We start from the raw sequence: 20,237 nt of genomic DNA on the forward strand, positions 1-20,237 counted from the left end.
AGAAAGGAAGGAAGGAAGGAAGGAAGGAAGGAAGGAAGGAAGGAAAAGAGGGAGGAAGGAAGGAAGGAAGGAAAAGAGGGAGGAAGGAAGGAAAGAAAGAAAGAAAGAAAGAAAGAAAGAAAGAAAGAAAGAAAGAAAGAAAGAAAGAAAGAAAGAAAGAAGGAAGGAAGGAAAAAGAAAGAAAGAAAGAGAAGGAAGAGAGGGATAGAGGAAAGAAGAAAGGAAGGAAGGAAGGAAAGAAGGGGGGAGAAAGGGAGGAAGGAAGGAGAGGAGAGAAGGGATAAAGGAACAGCTCCAAAACATGGAAAATATCTAAACACAAGTGCTCTTTTGGCTTTTTATTAGACACACATTTTTATGAGTTGTGAGAGAACTTTGTAATTTGGAGTTGTTTACAGAGTGCCACATAAACATTAGATCTGAAATTTCATGTTTTTCTGTTTTTAATTTTAAGGTCCTTTTCATTGGAGATTCAACCAACAGAGGAATAATGTATTATCTGATTGAAAGACTCAATGAAACCCTGCAGGAATGGCAGAAAGTGCACAGCATTAAATCATACTACAATGTCAACAATGGCAGAACATTCATCAGTTACTCCTACTATCCCCAATTCTGGATCAGTGTCTCCCAAAGGCCAACATTTGAAAAAGCTCTTGAACAACTTTTGCAAAGGTACAATAAAGCCTTGATATATCGACTTGTTGGTGTCCTCCCCCGTAACAGATATATCTGACTGGCAGCTTTAATTAGTCACTGTTACAGACTCTCTGCCAAATGTGCTGAAAAGCTCAGGCTCCCAATGATGTGACTGAGAAATAGTAGGAAATGACAAGCGGGTCTTCTGATCAGGATGCCAGATATGGTTCAATGAAATGTAATGCAGTTCTGTTAAAATGTTTACCATCTGTTTTAAAGCAACATATGTGATTTTCTTTTCTTTCTGGATTGCAGATCTCATCCCCTTGAGAACACAGACCAGACTATATTAGTTGTTGGTGGTGTTCAGTGGCTTAATTCCAATCACCTACAAATTATTCACAAGGTTTTGAAGAGGTAATAGTCTGAAACAAAATATTTCTGTGTTCTCTTCTAATCTTTGAGGTGAATGAGTTTAACCAAAATTTTATTTAAAAAGCAAGATTTAATTTTATGTAGATGCACACTTAAGTCAACAAGCATTTATTAGTCACTTACTATATGCTAGACATTGTGCTAAGCCCTAGAGATTCAAAGAAAGGGAAAAATAGTCCCTATCTCCAAGGAGCTCACATTCAAATGGAGAAGACAACATAGAAACAACAATGTAGATAAAGGATATATTCAGTGTAGACAGCAGGAGCATTGAGAGGGACCAAGAGAAATCTCTTGCAAAAAGTGAAATTTGAGCAAAGACTTGAAGGAAGACAGGAGGAAGGACATTCCAGGCAAGTGAAATAGTCAGTGAAAATCCATGGTGTTGGGATATGGAGCCTCTTTTGTGAGAAACAACCGAGGTCAGTGTCATAAAATGAAGGGAAGTAAAGTGTAAGAAAACTGGAAAAGGAATGAAAAGTCAAACAGAGGGTTTTCTATTTGATACTGGAGATAATGGGGAGCTACTGGAGTTTATTTGGCCAGGGGTGAGGAGCAGTGATGTGGTTAGACCAGCATTTTAGGAAGGAAACTGGTAACTGAGTAGAGGAGGATAGACTAGAGTGGGAGGAGACTTGTAATGGAAGGACCAACCAGAAGGCTATTGCAATAGTTCAGCTATGAGCTGTTGTGAGTCCTTGTACTAGGCTATGTCAGAGGAGAGAGGTAAGATTCATAAGGGTTTTTTTTATGTTTAAACACTCTAGAATTCCATTTTTAAAAGTTTATCGTTATGCAAATTTTAATATATTAGAAGTCAAATTATGGACGTAATATAACCTTATTTAGTAGCCTTCAAAGCATGCAGGTAACCCTGGATTCTTGAAGGCCTTACCAGCAAAATTTTGGCAATTCTTACAAATCCAGAAAGTATTGGGCCTAGTCAAGAACTCTGAGTCTGTTGCCTGAGAAATATCCTTGCTAGGTTCAAAGACGCTTATCAACAGTCTAGGTCGATGGACTTTTTTTGACCACGGGAGCACTTAAAGACCATCTGGTAAGTTCTATAGTCTGGTAGAGGGAGAATTCATGCTGACAAAAACCGATTTTTGAAGTAAATAGAAGCCCGTTGTAACAAAGCAGCTAGGTGGCATAAGAGACAGGGTGATGAAGTTAAAGATCTGAGTTCAAATCCTATCTGAGATATTAAGTACCTAGGCGACCTTGGCAAGTCATTAAACCTTTATTCCTAAGTTTCCTTCTCTGTAAAATAGGAATAAAGATAGCAATATGTAAAGCACTTTGTAAATCTAAAAGTGCTATTTAAGTGTTACATTTTTTAAAAAATCTTCATGCAAATTCAGGCACACTCTTAATCCAGTCATGAGTCTAACAAAAAGCAACTAGGTTTGGCAATACTCTAATAATATACAGTTACCCGACTGGAAGTTGACAATGAGGAGCACTAATCCTGTTCTCCCACATCCCACATTTAAAGGGGCACCACAATGATACTTTGTTGAACATAAATATAATCCATGAACTTGACTTTGAAATCCCTTCTATTTCTTCCAGGGAAAACTTATTAAATATTCTGGTGGTTATTAAAACTCTGGGAATGGGATTTCATCTGCCTGTGGATGGAGTGCATTCTTTAACCCAGGTAGGTCAGAGTTGTCTTATACTCCCAAGAATTATTTGGTATCATTAGTAAGCATTTTGGCTGTCCCTTATCATTCAACAAACGTTCATGAAGAGACTACTAGGTGAAAAGCATTATTTTGTCAAATTCAAATTGTACTTGCAATGTTCAGTAAGAATCAAATATATTACAAAGATGCGCGTGTTTAAGGGTTATCAGTTCAAATGAATTATGATTACCCCCTGGATTTCCTAGCCTCCTCTAGCCTAACTGAGCTTTGTACTTTTCTTTTTACTTAGTATAAAGTTTAGGAAAAGCAGAGTTGAGAGACAAGATAACTCATGCTTCTTATATTTGCCTACTCTACTGAAATGCCTAGGTACTGTCCAAAGCAATATATCAATTCTTTTACAATTCAGGTTCATGCTGAAATTACACAGGCTGACCTTTGTAAGTATTTTTGGTTGAAGACATATTTAAAAATCTGTTTTGAAGCTGCATAATTATCTTTTTCCTATTACAGTAGCTCTAATTGTCTTGGGTCTATTGCTTAGTAGTAAAAGACCTTAGTGGGCTGTGTAATGAATCTCTGAAAAAAAATAATATCTGCATTCAACTCAATGAAGACATTTAAATAGCAAATGGACCTTAGGAGCCGTTTACTATTAGACAGTCATGGAGAGTTCTTTGTAATGTTATCACTGGGACTTGGGATTAGAGGGGAGAGATTTGAGAGAGTACTGAAGGAAAGAAACCAGAGGAGTTGTTTCAACTCTTTGGGATATGGGGAGAAAATAATAGGAAATCACTATCTCAAAAAAGAGATATAACTTCTTCACCTGTAAAATAAGGGGTTTGTAGTAGATTTTAAAAAAGAAGTCATCACAGAATCTCAGAGTTAGAGAAGAACCATCCCCCAACCTCTGTCTCCAACCTCCATGCCAAGGCAGTGGTCATCCAACTTTCATGTGAAAAATTCCAGTGAGAGGTAAATGTCTAGCACTTCGAAGCAACCCATCCCACTTTAAGGTAGCTCAAATGGTTAGGATTTTTTTTTCCTTATATGAAACTGATATCTGTCTCTGCCCCTTCTATCCATTATTTCTTTTTCTGATCTCTGGCGCCAAACAGAAGTTATACCTTCTCTCACATAACCCTTCAAACACTTGAAGTCAGTTATCATGTTCTTCCTAAATCTTTCCTTTTCCAAGTCAAACATTCTCAGTTCCTTTTTTTTTTACCAACGCTCATATGGCATGATATCCTGACCTCTAACTAACTTCATGAAATTGTAGGGTTATTTTAATGACCCCAAACTTTTGAAGCAAAGACTGATCTTTCTCATAATATCGTTCTTCCAATGTTGCTGTCTGGGCTGTGAGAATGCCACAGTACCAAAATTTGAGAGATGATTATCACCCAGAGATGTTCTGGTCACATATTAAGAGAGTGGTAAAAGAAATAGATGGTCCTTATTCTCCAATCAAAGTCTTAAGATGGGGAGAGAAAGTTATGAAGGCCCCTAACACATTGGGAAAGCCACTGAGGGGAACCTGTGGAAGGACATGGGTATGAGTCATATAGGATGGACAGGAATGGATGAATTGTGATCTATACATTTAAAGGTAATATTTACTTTAATGAAATTACAAACCCATTTCAGTATTTGAGCATCAAACTAATAACTCATATTGAATTAGCAAGCAACTAAAACCCACACATTGCTTTCACATGAATTCTTTTCTAATACACTTTTCCCTTCTGTACTTGTTAAGCTGAGTTATTGCATCTGTATGTAGGATTTTACATATTTCTTTATTATATTGCATCCTCACCTACTGAGACCTTTTTAGATTCTATATCTGTCACCCACAAATTAACTTTCCAGATTTATGACATATGTAAATTTGATGAGAATATCATCTATACCTTCATACAAGTCATGGATAAAAATAGTAAACAGCACTGGTGTTAGGGACAGATAATTGAGACATTACACTATAAACTTTCAAGTTGACATTGAACTACTAAAGACAAACCTTCACATTCAGTCAATCAGCTAGTTCCAAATTCATCCAGCTACGTAATTGTTTAGTCCATATGTCTTCACTTTGTCCATGAGGATAGCATGAGAAACTTTGTCAAATCTTTGGCTGATATTTTTGTCTACCACTAATATTACATTACCTTGTTATGATTCATGGAATACTACAGTCTACAATGAACTGATATTGAGGGTGACCTAAAAAGCAATGGAGAGGCTTATGGTGGGTGTAAACAAGATGCAATACATTATAAGCAATAAATTATAAAAGATTAGTATAAAAATGGTTCGATCACATAAGCAAGAGTGACAAACTAAATGCTGTACAGCCTATGTACTCCACTGGTATGCTCAGGGTGCCAAGAAAAAGAGAGGGAGGCTCCATCATGTTGGGTGTGAACTGTGGTGAACTTTTGGGAAGACATAAGCAAGAGTCCCACAGGATAATGGTAAGCAATAGATTGTGGACATCTGTCAATCAATAAGCATTTATTTAACTGCTTATGTGATGCCAGGCAGTGTGCTACATGTAGAGAAAACAGCGACTAGCAAAGAAACAATCCCCACTCTCAACAAGCTTACGTTGTAATAGGGAAACAAGAAGTTCATCTAGAAGTACAGTATGCACCAAATAAATATAAAAAGACAAACAGAAGGTAGTTAAATACAAGGTACTTAATAAAGGAGGACACTAGCAGTTGGAGGGAGCAGAAAAGGCTTTGTGGAGAATATTAGCTTTACATGTATCTTGAAGGAAAAGAGGGATTCTGTGTGGCAGAGATGAAGAGAGAATATATTTCAGAAATGGAGGATTGTCAGAACAAAAGACAGTGCCAGGTGTAAGAAACAGAGGGAAGACTAGTTTGGAGGGGATTCTCACTTCATTGAGACTACAAATTCATTTGATAATTTGAATGAAACATTTCCTAGATTTACCAGTCTAGTGACCCTGTCAGAAAAGGATATGAAGGTAATCTAGCATGATCAGAAACTATAATGGCTCTTAATTATTTCTCTGCCTAAAGGTTTAAAAACCATATCTTTAACAATACATTATAGAATTTTTTCAGGAATTCAAGTTCAGTTCACTAGTTTATTAATTTGCAGGTTTTTTTCCTCTTCCTTTCATTGAATATCAGGACATTGTACTTTCTCCAGTCTGGAGGTCTCCCATTTTTCACAATCTTTCAAAGATGATGGACAATCACTGTAGTGTGTGTAATCACATCTGACAATTCTTTTAGTTTCCAGAAATTAAGTAAATCCAGCCCTCATGACCTGAATTCTTTAAAGGTAGCTAGGTGTTCGCTTACCACATCTTTATTCATAAAACAGGTTTCAATTCCTTCTTAGCCACTTTTGTTCTTCCTTTTTCAGCCAAATATTGTTTTTCTTTAGAAGAGAAAACTGAAATGAGTTGGTTAATTCTGCTTATTGTTCAGTCTCCCATCCCATGTTATTATCATCATCCCACCCAACCTGAGCAACAATCCACTCCTTTGTTTGATATTATTCTTGCCTCCAACATGGCCTTAAAAGACATCCATTTTTGTATATTTAGCCTTTCTTGCTATAGTCAATTCATTCTAATATTTCACTTTCTTGATATGATTTTCATAGGAATAATTCCCAGTGTGGAAGCTCCCTCTTTACCATTAGGTTAGAAGATGCAGATCAGCAAATCGTATGTATCTTAACATCTTTGAACATTTCCTGAGACACTGAGATATTAAATTATTTGCCCATTGTCACACAGCCAACATGTGTCAGGAAAGACTTGAATTTAAGTCTTTCTAACCAAAGCCAGCCCTTTATCTATTACAGCCTAGCACATTTTCCTCTGTCCTCTACCCTTAATTCCATCTTCTTTACTTATATATATAAGTTTATCAACAAATTCCCAGTGTATCTGTATTGGTCACTTTAGATCCCCTTTCTTCCTCATCAATATCATTTTTCATTTGTGTCTTCAAATCTTAAAATCTTCTCATCCTTCTAGGATTGACTTTTTCTTTAGGATAGGCCTCTTTTTTTTCATATATATCTTTGAAATATGGTCTCGAGGGGCAGCTAGGTGGTGCAGTGAATAGAGCACCGCCCTGGAGTCAGGAGGACCTGACTTCAAATTTGGCCTCTGACACACTTACTAGCCGTGTGACTTTGGGCAAGTCACTTAACCCCAATTGCCTTCCAAAAAGCAAAAAAAAAAAAGAAAGAAAGAAATATGGTCTCCTAAAATCAAGTATGTGCATCAGACTCTTCCCAAATTCCCTTTTTCTCCTCTTTCACAGTCTAAATTGGAGTAGTCATATGTCCCTCCTCTCCCAAGGCGACTTTGGCTTCTATTTCAACTCCCTTGTTGACCAGAATAAGTTCTTCTAGTCTCTTTCTTTACAATTAATAGATTAAATTTTTGGTAAAAACAAGTCAAGAATTAGCTGTTTTTTATAGAGAAATAGCAAGCTGTAGTAGATTTCAGAATAATTTAAGGGCTTCATCATTACTTCACTATGATTCCTTTTCTTTTTTGATCTGATTCTCAAATTCCTCCCCTTTCCCCATTCTGTACAGGTTGTCTTTAGTATACACACCTGATGGTATTACTGTTTCTTCTTTTATTGATCCTACCCTAAATATTTACCACCTTGCTTCTACTCTTTTTTTCTGGCTTTCTTCAAGTGAATATATTTCTTAATATGCAACACTACCATTCCAATGCCATTTTTATCTACTCTATTTCATTAGAATAAATTAATATAATCCAGTCATGGAAGTCCTTTCTAATCCTAAAATTCTTTGTTCTTTATGATAAAAACTCTGTCATTAATTTTTTATGCCATTCAAAGTATTTAGCAACCTGTTTTGCACACAGTAAAACACTCAATAAATGTTTATTGAAAAAATGACTTTAAAGTGGAGGAGAAAAATGAGTAAAGAAAAGCATTTCTGTATTTAGGTGCCTTTGTCATTAAAAAAATTCTCTGCATGTATTTTAGATAAGAAATATGTTGTAAAATTAATTTCAATCTCACTTGCCATTTCTTTCCTTTAGAGAAATTATAACAATTACATGATTTCAGTCTGCTGGAGATAAATAATTATAACTTTCCTCTATCATTGACAATTCTTGTGTTTTTTTCCCTTGGCAATACAGAATGAAGTACAGAATTTATGGAAAGAAAATTGGATTATACTAGATTCTGCAAAAAGATATGGCTATGAAGTGGTTGATACTTTCAGCATAACTATGGGACGCTACAAGGAATTTCTGCAAGGGAAGTGTGGATGCCATTTCCATGAGGTATACACATAGACTACCTATCTGTTCAATGAGTTATTCATAGCATTTGTTTTTTGTAAAAAAAATTATTTGTTGTATTTTTCTCTTGAATTGTCCTTTCTAATTCACATGAGAAACCTGAGTCATCAAGAAATTAAGTAATGTGTTTAGTATTGCTCAGCAAGTGATAGCATGTAGGAATCTCAGCATTAAACACTATACAACAAGGTTTAAAAATATGTTATCTCCTTAGCATTTCTTTGCTCACTTAGTAATGTCATAAGCCTAAAGCAACCACATGAGTTACCTAACCTATCTCCTGGCCTCCAAGAAAGACTACTCATAAGCCACACCTGTCTGAAAAATATATTCAGGAAAGAAGATTAAGCAAACTCCCTCATTAATCCATTCAGGAATCTCTTCCACTCTGATAGCAGGAAGCTTCAGTTTGCCTCTTCTCTTCTAATAGACATCTTTCTTTTTCTACTAAGGTGGTAAACCTGTTCCATTTAGGAGCCTTTCATATATGAGGATGATGTGCTCCACACAGAGGACAATTCACTCACCCTCAGACATCTTCCCCGGAGTAGAAATGGATTTGTGTTGTGCTGTTTGTCCCCAAACAATGGCTAGCCAGTTAGGCATGTCATCTTTGACCATGAAAGAAGAACTAAACTCACCACTGATCGTTTCATTAGAACCATGTTCTTCCCACCTCCTTAGAAATAACCCTTCATGTTAAGTTTTAACTGGGTAGTCCAACAAACTAAAACCTGTGGAAAATTCAGGTGAGAAGGGGAACAGTGGGAATAGTCATACCAGGAGAGTGGGAGGTCAGTCACTTAGTCTGACTGAGCCTCTGTACCCATGGCTTATGATTTCCTTATACCTGATTTCTCAATCCCCAGAAAGAGACAGTAGGTGGTAGGGCACAGCATTGAAGGAAGGTAGGCCCCAGGAGAACTCTCCAGGGACCTTCCAAGATGGAGTGGGTTAACTACTTCCCAAGGGTTAACCTCCCTGTACAAAAGCCAAGGAAGAACACAAAACAAGAGAAAAGAGACAGGCAAAATGATTACTTCCCAAGGTGGGGACCTGGAGTGATGTCGTAGGCAGCCTACCCTAGATAAAACTCTGGTATTCCATTTTACCCTTGATGGCAACTATCCCCATTTTCCAGCCAACTCAACTGGAGACAGAAAACCAAATTAGTTATAACTGTATTAAAGGATGAAACCGGAGTGAAAAGCTGTCTTTTTTACCTAGCTACTAGTTGCAGTCATTCCATTGCCAACAGGAAACAAGGTAACATGTACCTACTTTTACCTTTCCCAAAATGAAAATATCCTTCTCTTAGAGCTCCTCTTTCTTTTGTTTGGGAGGCAGAATTGTGCTTCCAAACACAGCAGTATGTATCATGATGAAGGGGAAGCAGTAAATGCACAACTGAGCCCACATACAATCAGAATTTGCCACAAAAACAAGTCAAAGGCTGCCAAAGTCACAGAAAATGGGGATGCTGAAAGACAGAATCCAGGATTTTGTTGCCTCTTTTTAAAAAGTTTTTACAGAATGTGTCTTCAATTACTTTTTTGGGGGGGAAAGGAAGGGAGAGGGTCTGCTTTTCTCTTGCAGCTTTAGTGCTCTCAGAGGCTGAGACATGCTCGGAAGATTTCTAGCATAGCTCCAATTAAAAACAGAAGATGCCATTTCCACATGATTACATTACATATATCTCCTCTCACAGTTATCCAGTGGATACTGATAATCATAAAACAGAAGAAATATGTGCAAAACCCTTCAAAATATGATGTTTAAGTTATAATTATAGGCAGGTCACTTTACAAAAGTATAAATGGCCACAGGAAGCAATCAGTGCCTGCAGGGACAACCCTTCCCTTCCTGTTGCTGTCACTTGGGATTTTCTCCTTACCTCTCTCCCTTTCCCCTTTCATAAAATGATAAATTTAGATCTGGAAGGACCTTAGAAGCTATCTAGTGTGACCCCCGCCCCTCATTTTACAAATGAGAAAGGGGAAACCCAGATAAGTTAAGAAGCTTGCCCATGGTTGCATAGATAGTAAGTGACAGAACTGGGATTTGAACCCAGATCCTTGGACTTCAAATCCAGGGCTCTTCACAGCTGCCACAGCAGCTGCTTGGGATAACGTCCTAATGGCTTACCTCAATCCATGCAAGTGAAGAATGTCTAATAATAACAACTAAAATTTATGTGATGCTACAAAACCCTTTCTTTGCAATAACCCTCAGATGCAAGTATTATCCATATTATGAAGATGAAGAAATTGGGGGTAAATTGATAGAAATGATTTGGCCAAGATCATGGATTTGGTGAATATTAGACTTGGGATTCTAACCTAGGTCTCCTGACTCCAAGACCAACCTCAACCTGCTAGTTAACTTATTCTCCTAGAGGTTCTTAGGGGAAGAAAAAGAAGCCTATAGCTACTTCCCCTTACTCTGTCATAGTTGCTTTCAATTTCCCAAGTCCCATTACTGTTATCCTTGACAGTGCCCCATGGACCCATCTACTCTTCACCAGTGAACCCCTAGTCAGCCTCTATGACAAAATGTTCCACAATGTGAGAGACCTCTCTAAAATATCTATGAATCTCATTTCAATCAGTCTTCAGTGTTTGAATTCTCACCTTTAAAAACTGTGTGCTGATTATCTTTCCTTACTAAAGTCAAGAAAATGCACTGAGAAAGAGAATGAGGGAGAAGTTGATTGGCAATAGCCTTCTCATTTTATTCCAAAATGAACCAGAAAAGGGAGTAGTAAATGGCACCAATGGATAGATAAGAAAGTGACAGGTCTAATTCCCAGACCTGACAAAAGGAAAGAAAGTTTGCATCCTAAGAGGACTGCACTGGCAGAAAGCATTAGCCATGGATCCTTCACCTTCTCCTCAGTCCCTCACTACTGCCCCCCCAGAGAGCCCCTAACTTCAGGCCATTGAACTCATTATTTATGGCTTGAAGATAGGGGAATCCCTTTTCCTACTATATAGCAGGGATGAGAATCAGAGCGGGAAAATTCCAAATGCTACTGTAGTCAATAGGGATGGATCCCTATCGTTCTAAATTAGGGTTATAAATACATTTTCCCATGGAAACTTGGTTAAAAATGCTAAGAAGGCCAGATTTGAACTCAGGGAGAGGAGTCTTCCTGACTTCTGGCCCAGTACTCTACCCACTGTGCAACCCAGCTGCCCAGATAAATATGTCGAGTAGGTTTTATACTAGGCAGCTGGGTGGTGTAATGGATAGAGCACTGGGCCCGGAGTCAGGAAAATTCTTCTCCCTGAGTTTGAATCTAGCCTCTGATACTAGCTGGGTGACTGTGCAATCCTGTTTGCCTCAGTTTCCTTATCTGTAAAATGATCTGGAGAAGGAAATGGCAAGCCACTCTAGTATTTTTGCCAAAAAAAACAAAAACAAAAACAAAAAATCTACAATCAACAGAGTCTGACACAATTGAAACAATTGAACAAGTTCATTATGGATTAAATAAGCAACACATGAGGATATCACCATGTACAGCTTCTCAGAAAATGCTTAATGACTGACAGATCCTTAGGGTTTGGAGGCACCTTAGAGATCAAACTCCTTTTACAGATGAGACTTTTAAAGTGAACTTTTGTAACATAACCAATACTCATTTGAGGACTGTCTGTGTCAGTAAGAAAAAATCATTCTTGATTCAAAGTAATGGCCTTCTTTTGCTGAGTTTGACGCCCTAGTCACGCCCTCATCACAGTTTAGTTTCATTTACTCTCAGAGATTCTCATAATGTAGAGAAATCTTATCTCCATGAATGATGTGTATATAGATAAATCTTTTAGCAGACAGCTGTATTATACTCCTACTCAGGGCCACACCTACTTCCCAGGATACCTGCGTTGATTTTTGGTAGCAGCAATATTCATTTTGATCTCTATGATATTTCAACTAAAATGTGCCTCTGGGAGATTTACCTTTCCAATTACAATATTAACCTGATAATATCTTTCTCATCTACTTCACACCCTTCTTGAAAAAAATTTTTAAACTTGTAACTCGTTCATTGCCTACAAGTATTTTTTTCTAGGTTTTGAGTAGAGACAAGGTGCAATGGCAGTCTCAGTATCAAAATTTGTCATTTTTATCTTTAGAAAATTGGAGTAACAGGCATATTTTATCATTTTGCCAAAAATTAATCACATGATAAAATAGATTGCCATAATGAGCAGAGTACTAGGTGTGGAATCAGGAGGGTTTGGGTGCAAATCCTGTCCTAGATCTAGAGTCAGGAAGACCTGAATACAAACCCAACCTCAGATACTTCTAGCTGTGACCCTGAACAAGCTACTTAATCCATCAGTTCCCTCATCTGTAAAATTGGGATAATATTCACTAAGTTCTTATGAGAATCAAATGAGATAATATTTGTAAAGCACTTAGAACAATGCAATGCCTGTCACATAGTGGGTGTGTGATAAAGACTCGTGCCCTTTCTCCTCTGGCACTTACAATACTAGCTACATGACTATCAGCAAGTCACTTTAATTTAATCTCACCTCATTTTCAATAATATCTGCTTTACTGAATCGTTGTGCGACTCAAATGAATGGTGTCTGGAAAGTGTTTTTGCAAACTTCAAAGTCCTCTATAAATGTCTATAAATAAAAGTCCTTTATTATTCTCCAGGTTTAGCTAAAGCTTCTTTTAAAAGATGATTTAATGATAACAAATGTCAGTCAACCAAAAAAAACCACCCCAATGAACCATTTTAAACAAATAAATAAAAACACTTAAGAGATTCTGGCTCAGAAGGGGGAGATGTGGAGTTTCTATCTCTTGTCTCTATGCTTCTTTTACAAGGTGCTCCAGAAACAGAAAAAAAAATAGGGGATTGCCAAACAAAGAGTGACAAGTATTATGCCTAGTTATGTTAGGAATATATGTATATATATATATATATATATATTCTCAGATTTGTAAAATTAGGAATGACCTTAGAGATCAACTAATGAAAGGCCCTAATTTAACAAATGAGAAAAATAGAGGCCCAGAGAAAAGTGATTTACACCCCGCTTATATTCAGTCCACAGAGCCCAGGAAGTGTCCAAGCTGGGGCTCAAACCTATGTTTTCTGGCCCCTTCTTCCCATTAAGCATCTTCCTATTACCACCATACTGCCTTTTGTCATCTGACCTATTGTCATTCATCAATAAATCCATTTACCTCACTTTTGTTAAGTGCCTATTAAGTACAAAACACTACCTTAAGTCTCTAATCCTTAATAGATTAATAGATTGCAGATACCTGCAATGGATTACTGTAATCTTTACAGTAATATCTTTTCAGTAATCTTTGCTTTCTAGTCACAATTTATTATTGAAAATAATAATAATAATCTCTTATGTTTGCATAGCAATTTTCTGTTTTCAGAGAACTTTCACATTTGCTCCTTATTTGGTCAAAAGAAATCTATTTCATGGGCTTTGATTACTGTTGGTGAGATTAGAGATTTTATTGAGTCTCTTTCATTTGTCAAGACCCCAGAGAAGGATTTGTTTAACCCACAATTATATAAAAAATTTCCCAATTTGTAAACATCAATTTGGTAAAATTGCATATGCAAATTAGTTGAATGAGTGTGTGTGGGGGGGTCCCTGCTGCATAGAAACAGAATATTGTCTTCCTAATATTTAAAAATGGTAACAAGCAATATCCGAATAAATTGCCCAATATTTTTCTTGAATGATTTCCCTAATTTGGCAAACATTTATTGAACAAGCTGAAAGACTGGGGCTAGCATTAGACCAAAATACAATTTATATTCTATTTATTTAACTCTTTATTTTTGAGCCCAATGGAGGATTTGGGACTTACCAGAATCTTTGTCTGTATAGGCTTTTTGAAGTAGCATAGCATTTGTATATAAAAATAGCACAAATTCTTCTAATTCCTAGTCAACAAATTTATTATCTATCATTGTCAATTAATCAATCAATCAAGTATTTATTAGTCATTTACTCTGTGCCAAGTTCTATGGGCACAAATAAAGGATTTATTTTTAAGTCCCTCTACTGAAAATACCAGGGCCTAAATCATGATATCCCTAATATTTGATGTTTCAGCATGATTCCCATTTTCCCAAGTCTCCCCCTCTGCACACCCCCTTGATCAGACTCCCTCATAGGGTGTCCTGATTCCCACCGTGAATGGCTTTTCTCTTTAACCTTGGTCCCCTGACTTGCTCTTTTGTTGAATGGAGCCCTGATACCACCGTACCTCTGACTTCCTTCTTGATATGAGATGGTCTCTTGAAAGAACTTGTCTTTGAATTGACACTCAACAAGTTGTTCATGCCTCCATCCCAGCTGGCTATTTGACACATCTTTGCATGCCTCCAATAACTGCTAGCCCTGATTTCACAAATAGAAGACGTCACAGTAGGGAATGCTTGGGTATTCCCACGGTCCAAAGTTCCACTCCAGACTGATGGCCCTCCTGGTAGGACTTGCCTTCCAATCTCAGCTGGAACCATACCAATGAGGAGGGTATGAGCTGTGCAGCAGTTAGAACAGCCTAATCTACACTGGATTCACTGCTTCTGGCCCCCAGAAAAATTTTCTGACCATACCCAGGAGCTTGTTGAGCCTGAGTTTGTTTTTGCTGTTGTTTCCTTCTTTGTTTTTGAGCCCTAAGCATATTGTACTTAAAACTTCACCCTTGAGAATCCCTCAATGACCAAACCAAGTTGTCCTAGTCATCTCTCACTATGGCAGAAAACCCCAAAGTGGCTATTATTAATATTTTTTTATTAAGCAATCAGGGTTAAGTAACTTGCTCAAGGTTACACAGTCAGTTATTTCTGGGTGTGGTGCTAAGTATCTGAGCCCAGATTTGATCCCTAGATCATCCCGACATTGGAGCGGGTGCTCTTTACTTGCTGAGCCACCTGGCCGCCCCAAATATTAAGAAATTTTGACTTTTCCCCTTTAGTTCTTTTTTTTTTGGAGGGCAGTTGGGGTTAACTGACTTGCCCAAGGTCACATAGATAGTTTTTGTGTTATGGCTGGTTTTGAACTCATGTCTTCCTGACTCCAGGGCCAGTGCTCAACTCACTGTGTCACCTAGCTGCCCCAGTGGCTATTATTATTAATAGAAGAGAGCCCCCTTCTGGAGAAGGCTGGAGAATTTTGTCTCAGGGCTAAGGGATATCTGAGAATCTGATGAAGGTTGAGATAACTAATAGATCCAGGGGCGTAGAGAGGGGACAAGGCATGGCCATAGAGTACTCTAGTACCTGAACCATGAGTGAGCAGCTAAAAGAGAATGAACCAACCCTGATGATTTGTCAAGCATCTGATCAAGTGACTAAATAAGCAAATAGTGAATAAGGAAATCAAATTTGATTTCTAGTTCCCCTTATGTAAAGGAAACAGTGCTGAGGTTCAACTTCAGACTTGATTCAGCAGGTCCTGTAGTGAATAGCTCCAGATTTCCCAACCCTTTTGATAACACTCCTCCCCCGACACCCCCAGCTACCTTGAGAAACATATACAGCTAACTAGCTGGGGTCCAGTTCCACTTAGCTCAAGCAGAATGAGCCAGGTGACTTAGGGATAGTTAGGGAGAAAGACAATTCCTATTCCATATGTCAGCAAATGTCTCTGTCATTATTTTAAGTGTATTCTGCTTCAAAATGGACAGTGATCTGGTCAGCCATGATCCATCCTTGTGCATTCCTTTAAAAACAGTCTGCCCCAGAGTTGAGCTGTAAGGTCTACATGGAGCTAACAGTTATCAAGGCACAAAGATGTCATCCCAAAGCAGTCCAGTATTCAATGGTTGCCCAGCTACTACCTGATGTTTTCAATCTCAAACACCTACTGTCCACCCAAAATTCAATCAAACTTAAATCCAGGGGGTGCTGTTTTTTGTCAATTTGATTTCCAGATCCTCTGTCTGTTTAAATGTCAGAACTCTCTGAAGCCATCTTACACAAATCCAAGTAAGAGGGCCTGAGAAAGGAGATTTTCCTACAATCAATATGCTAGTGCCTTTAAAAACAGACATTTCTGGTTTCCTGACAGAGGTAATGTCTATTACCCAAAGGTCTCTCTTAACGTTGCTATTTAATCTCTCTCTCTTAATGACATAATTAGAAGATTAGCTGTCCAGAACTTTTATCATTTTCTTTTGCTTCACAAAAAGTTTTACCTTTCTACATGCTCATTTATTTTACCACCTCCAGTGAAACAAACATTACCTTTTCCCTCTTTAAGTCCTAAAAAGTTACTGTCAAAATTCTGTAATTAATTGCCAAAAGGAAATTTCATGTGTAGATGCTTTTAAAACTAAAGCAATGATTTCAGAAAGAACATTGTCAAATTTAATTTTATTTGTACTGAAAATGTTAATATCTGTGTTTATTTTAATGAAATATTTAATTTTAAGAGAACATAGAGATATGAAAACTAGGAACCAGACTATGGGATCTATTTTGAAATTCAGTTATGCAGAAGGTTTGATTAATCCTGTCCTATAACCCTTCCACATTAAAACAATGGACCAAGTTCTTTGTGAACTAGAGTTAGGGGATGTGATGTTCATGTAAGTTGCTTAGATAGTGATAGACAGAGGCCTGATTTAAATGACTGTCAGTACCTATCCAGCCAACCTCTGGAGGTTAATAAAAGACTAGTAATGAGGGTGGGAGTCTAAATAAACATGGGAATGGGAATCTATTATTTTAGGGATGAACCTACAGTGAGTAGCCCATAACATAGTTATATAACTAGAAATCAATCAAAAGAAGGAAGGGAAAGGTTAATGAAGCATTGGTATTCTTGGCCAAGGTCAAAACTGAGCCCAAGATTACTTTGTGTTGCTGTTTGAATGAGATTCCATCAGTGTAGAAAACTGTCGAGGTAGAAATTCCTTCCTCCAGTATAGATTGGCAATTTTTCTGTAACTTTCAGTCTTGAAGAAATGTCTAGAATACTGAAAAGTTAAATAACTTTTCCATGTCACACAACTTATATGTTTCAAAAGTAAGACTTTAATTCAAATCTTCCTAAGGCTAACCCTAGCTCTAATATGCCATACTGTTTCTCAAGTTCAATATACAATGTAATAAGTATCTAGGTATGAATAAGGCAGGGAGAGAAAGAAATGTAATTGTTGGGGACATCCAACAGGGATAAGAGACCCAGTCAAGGGCAGAGAGGTGGGGCTTCAGAATTAGAGATAAAAAACACAGATACTGAATAATAAGATAGAAAGCAAGGTACCCAGTAACTGAGGAACTGAGCTATAAGTCAGAGAACCCAGGCACTGGGGTCTGGAATTTCAGAAACAGCAGTAAGATTGACTTACTACCAAACTAATGGTGCTACTTGATTTACTATTCTTTATATTTCCACTGCCTGGGGCAGGGTTATAGGTGTTTGTTGTTCAAATTGTGCCATACTAGTTTGAAAATGTCAAGACTAAATTAATTGAGGCAATATGGGCTAATTAAAAGTGATCATATTTTATCTAATTGCTTGCCTTACCCAAGGTAAAAAAAAAAAAAAAGGCAGCATAGTTATACATTTGCATACTGCCAGCAACAGATATAGCATTCCTTTAGGAGAAGGAAAGGGAATAAGCATGTCTACAGCACGTACTTGGAAGAACCCAAAACTTCTAAATCCCCAGCAGTGTGAAAAAAACCTAAATCTTGAGACAGTCCCTACCCCCAACCCTGGGAACAGTGCCCAAATTTAACATAAAATTCAAAGTCAAGAAATAGAAATAAGCAAACAACAACAATAAAGAACCTGACCATAAAAAAGCTACTATGGTGATAGAGAAGCACAAGACTCAAACTCAGATGATCAAAATAGCTGCAAGCAAAGCCTCAGGGGAAAATGTAAATTGGAAACTAGCCCAATAAGAATTCCTGGATAGACTAAAAAATGATTTTTAAAATCAGATAGAGGAAAAACTGGGAAAATAAATGAGAGAGATGCAAGAAAATTACAAAAAGACAATAGCTTGGTTAAAGATGCACAAAAAAATACTGAAGAAAATTGCACCTCGAAAAACAAAATTGGCCAAATGAGAGGAAAGGTACAAAATTCACTGAAGAAAATAATTCCTTAAAAGTTAGAATTTAACAAGTAGAAGTTAATAACTCCACATAACATCAAAAAAACAATAAAAACAAGTCAAAATAATAAAAAATTGAAGAAAATGAAATATATCATCAGACAAAGAAGTGACTTAGAAAATAATTTGAGGAGAGATAATTTAAAAATACTAGACTGCCTGAAAGCCATGATAAAAAGAAAGAGCTTAGACATCATATTTCAAGAAATTATAAAGGAAAATTAACCTAATAACCTAGAACCAGAGGGTAAAATAGAAATTAAAAGAATCTACCAATCACCTCCTGAATGATATCCCAAAATAAAAACTCTCAGTAACATTATAGTCAAACTCTAGAGTTCCCAGGACAAGGAGAAAATACTCCCAGTAGTCAGAAAAAAACCATTCAAATACTATGGAATCACAGTCAGGTTCACATAAGATTTAGCAACTACCACCTTCAAGAAGTGGAGATCTTGGAATATGATATTCCAAAAGTCAAAGGAGATAGGATTACAACCAAGAATAACCTACCCAGTCAAATTGAGTATAATCCTTTGTGGGGAGACATTTAATTAAATAGAAGACTTTCAAAAATTCCTGAAGAAAAGACCAGAAATGAATAGAATGTGATGAGAATCACAAGAAACATAAAAAAGGTAAATATGAAAGAAAAATTCTGAGGTACTCAATAAGGTTAAACTGTTTACATTCCTTGATGAGAAGATCATACATGTAACTGAAGATCTTTATCATTATTATACTATTTATGACTCTACATAGACACAGGGCACAGAAATGAGTCAGAAGTGTTGGAACGATCAAAAAATGAATGGGTGAGAAAGAGGAAGAGAGAAGAATGGTGGAAATTATCTCATATAAAAGAGATGCACAAGGAAGAGCTTTTACAGCCAGGGCAAAATGGCAGGGGCGGGGGGTGTTGTGGAGCAGGCAGGCAACACTTGCACCTTATTCTCTCCTGAATTGGTTAAAAGAGGAGAAAACATTCATTTGGGTATAGAGATACATACATACATACATATAGATACACACACACACACACACACACCTCACTCAATTGAGTATAGAAATCTTACCAAAAAGGGAAAAAAAAGATATGTGGCAAAGGCTAAAGTGAGCTCCTGAAAGTTTTCCTAGAATTTCCAATGCTTTGAAATACCTAAATTATTCATTTAAAACTCTGAATCATATTACTGTAATTACTGGTCTCGATAGATGGAGAAACTTCCTGGTCTCAATTTACCCTTCTTTTTTGGAGTGGATCTATGACTCTTAAAATTTCCTTTTCCAGAAAAATCTACTACCTTTTTTTCTCCCACTCTAACACACCACTAAATTCCTTAGTTCAATTCTAAACTTCCTGTTCCTACATGCAAAAAGTGTTACACTTCAGTACAGGTATGGCAGCATTTCTTGAAGTTGTAAACCTTATCATTATGCATTTACTTAAGATCGTTGATCTGGTAACCTCAAATTTTCTGGAGCCAATATCTTTAAGCATCAAGAATAAATACTTGCACTAGTCATTCACTATATGAATGATTTTTAGATGAGTTCAAATCCAAGCATACAGTAAAAACCATAATAATAGTAATAGTAGAGATTAGAAAGTAATTGTTTCAGATTAATTGAAAGATAGTAAAAATATTTAATGTTGATAGTTAAAATATAAAAAGGTAGCCTGAGTTTCATTATGGCCCAAGTATAAAAATCTATCTATATTCAAATAGACAGATTATCTTCCCATAGTCAAATCAATTGTACTTATTTCAAGAAAATTCAGTGCCATGAAGATTTATTTATTTATTGAGAAAAGCAGAACAAATAGAGCCTATTGCTATAGTTCCGGCCACTGGGGAGCTGAGGCTGGTAGATCACTTTATCTCAGAATTTCTGAGTTTCAATAAGGCTAAATTCAATCAGGGGTCCTCACTGCATCCAGTGCCCATATTGCACATCCCTGGGGAAAAGAGTAAATAAAGAGAGAGGGAGAGAGAGAGAGAGAGAGAGAGAGAGAGAGAGAGAGA

The 20,237-nt window shown here is 37.0% G+C and overlaps 1 protein-coding gene across 3 annotated transcripts in view; it reads left to right on the forward strand.

Moving 5' to 3' along the window:
- Nucleotides 1–20,237, forward strand: part of CPED1 (cadherin like and PC-esterase domain containing 1) — a 433,414-nt gene that overhangs the window by 403,126 nt on the left and 10,051 nt on the right. For all 3 annotated transcript variants that reach the window (XM_069087089.1, XM_069087090.1, XM_069087091.1), the window contains 4 exons: nucleotides 455–675; nucleotides 955–1,056; nucleotides 2,650–2,737; nucleotides 7,915–8,061. In XM_069087089.1, the coding sequence (XP_068943190.1) occupies nucleotides 455–675; nucleotides 955–1,056; nucleotides 2,650–2,737; nucleotides 7,915–8,061 (558 nt within the window). The remainder of the gene's footprint in view (nucleotides 1–454; nucleotides 676–954; nucleotides 1,057–2,649; nucleotides 2,738–7,914; nucleotides 8,062–20,237) is intronic.

This window comes from Petaurus breviceps, unplaced genomic scaffold (genome assembly GCF_028583685.1).
Source record: "Petaurus breviceps papuanus isolate PSGF00001 unplaced genomic scaffold, PetGlider_PUasm1.0 181, whole genome shotgun sequence".
Taxonomy (NCBI): Eukaryota; Metazoa; Chordata; class Mammalia; order Diprotodontia; family Petauridae; genus Petaurus; species Petaurus breviceps.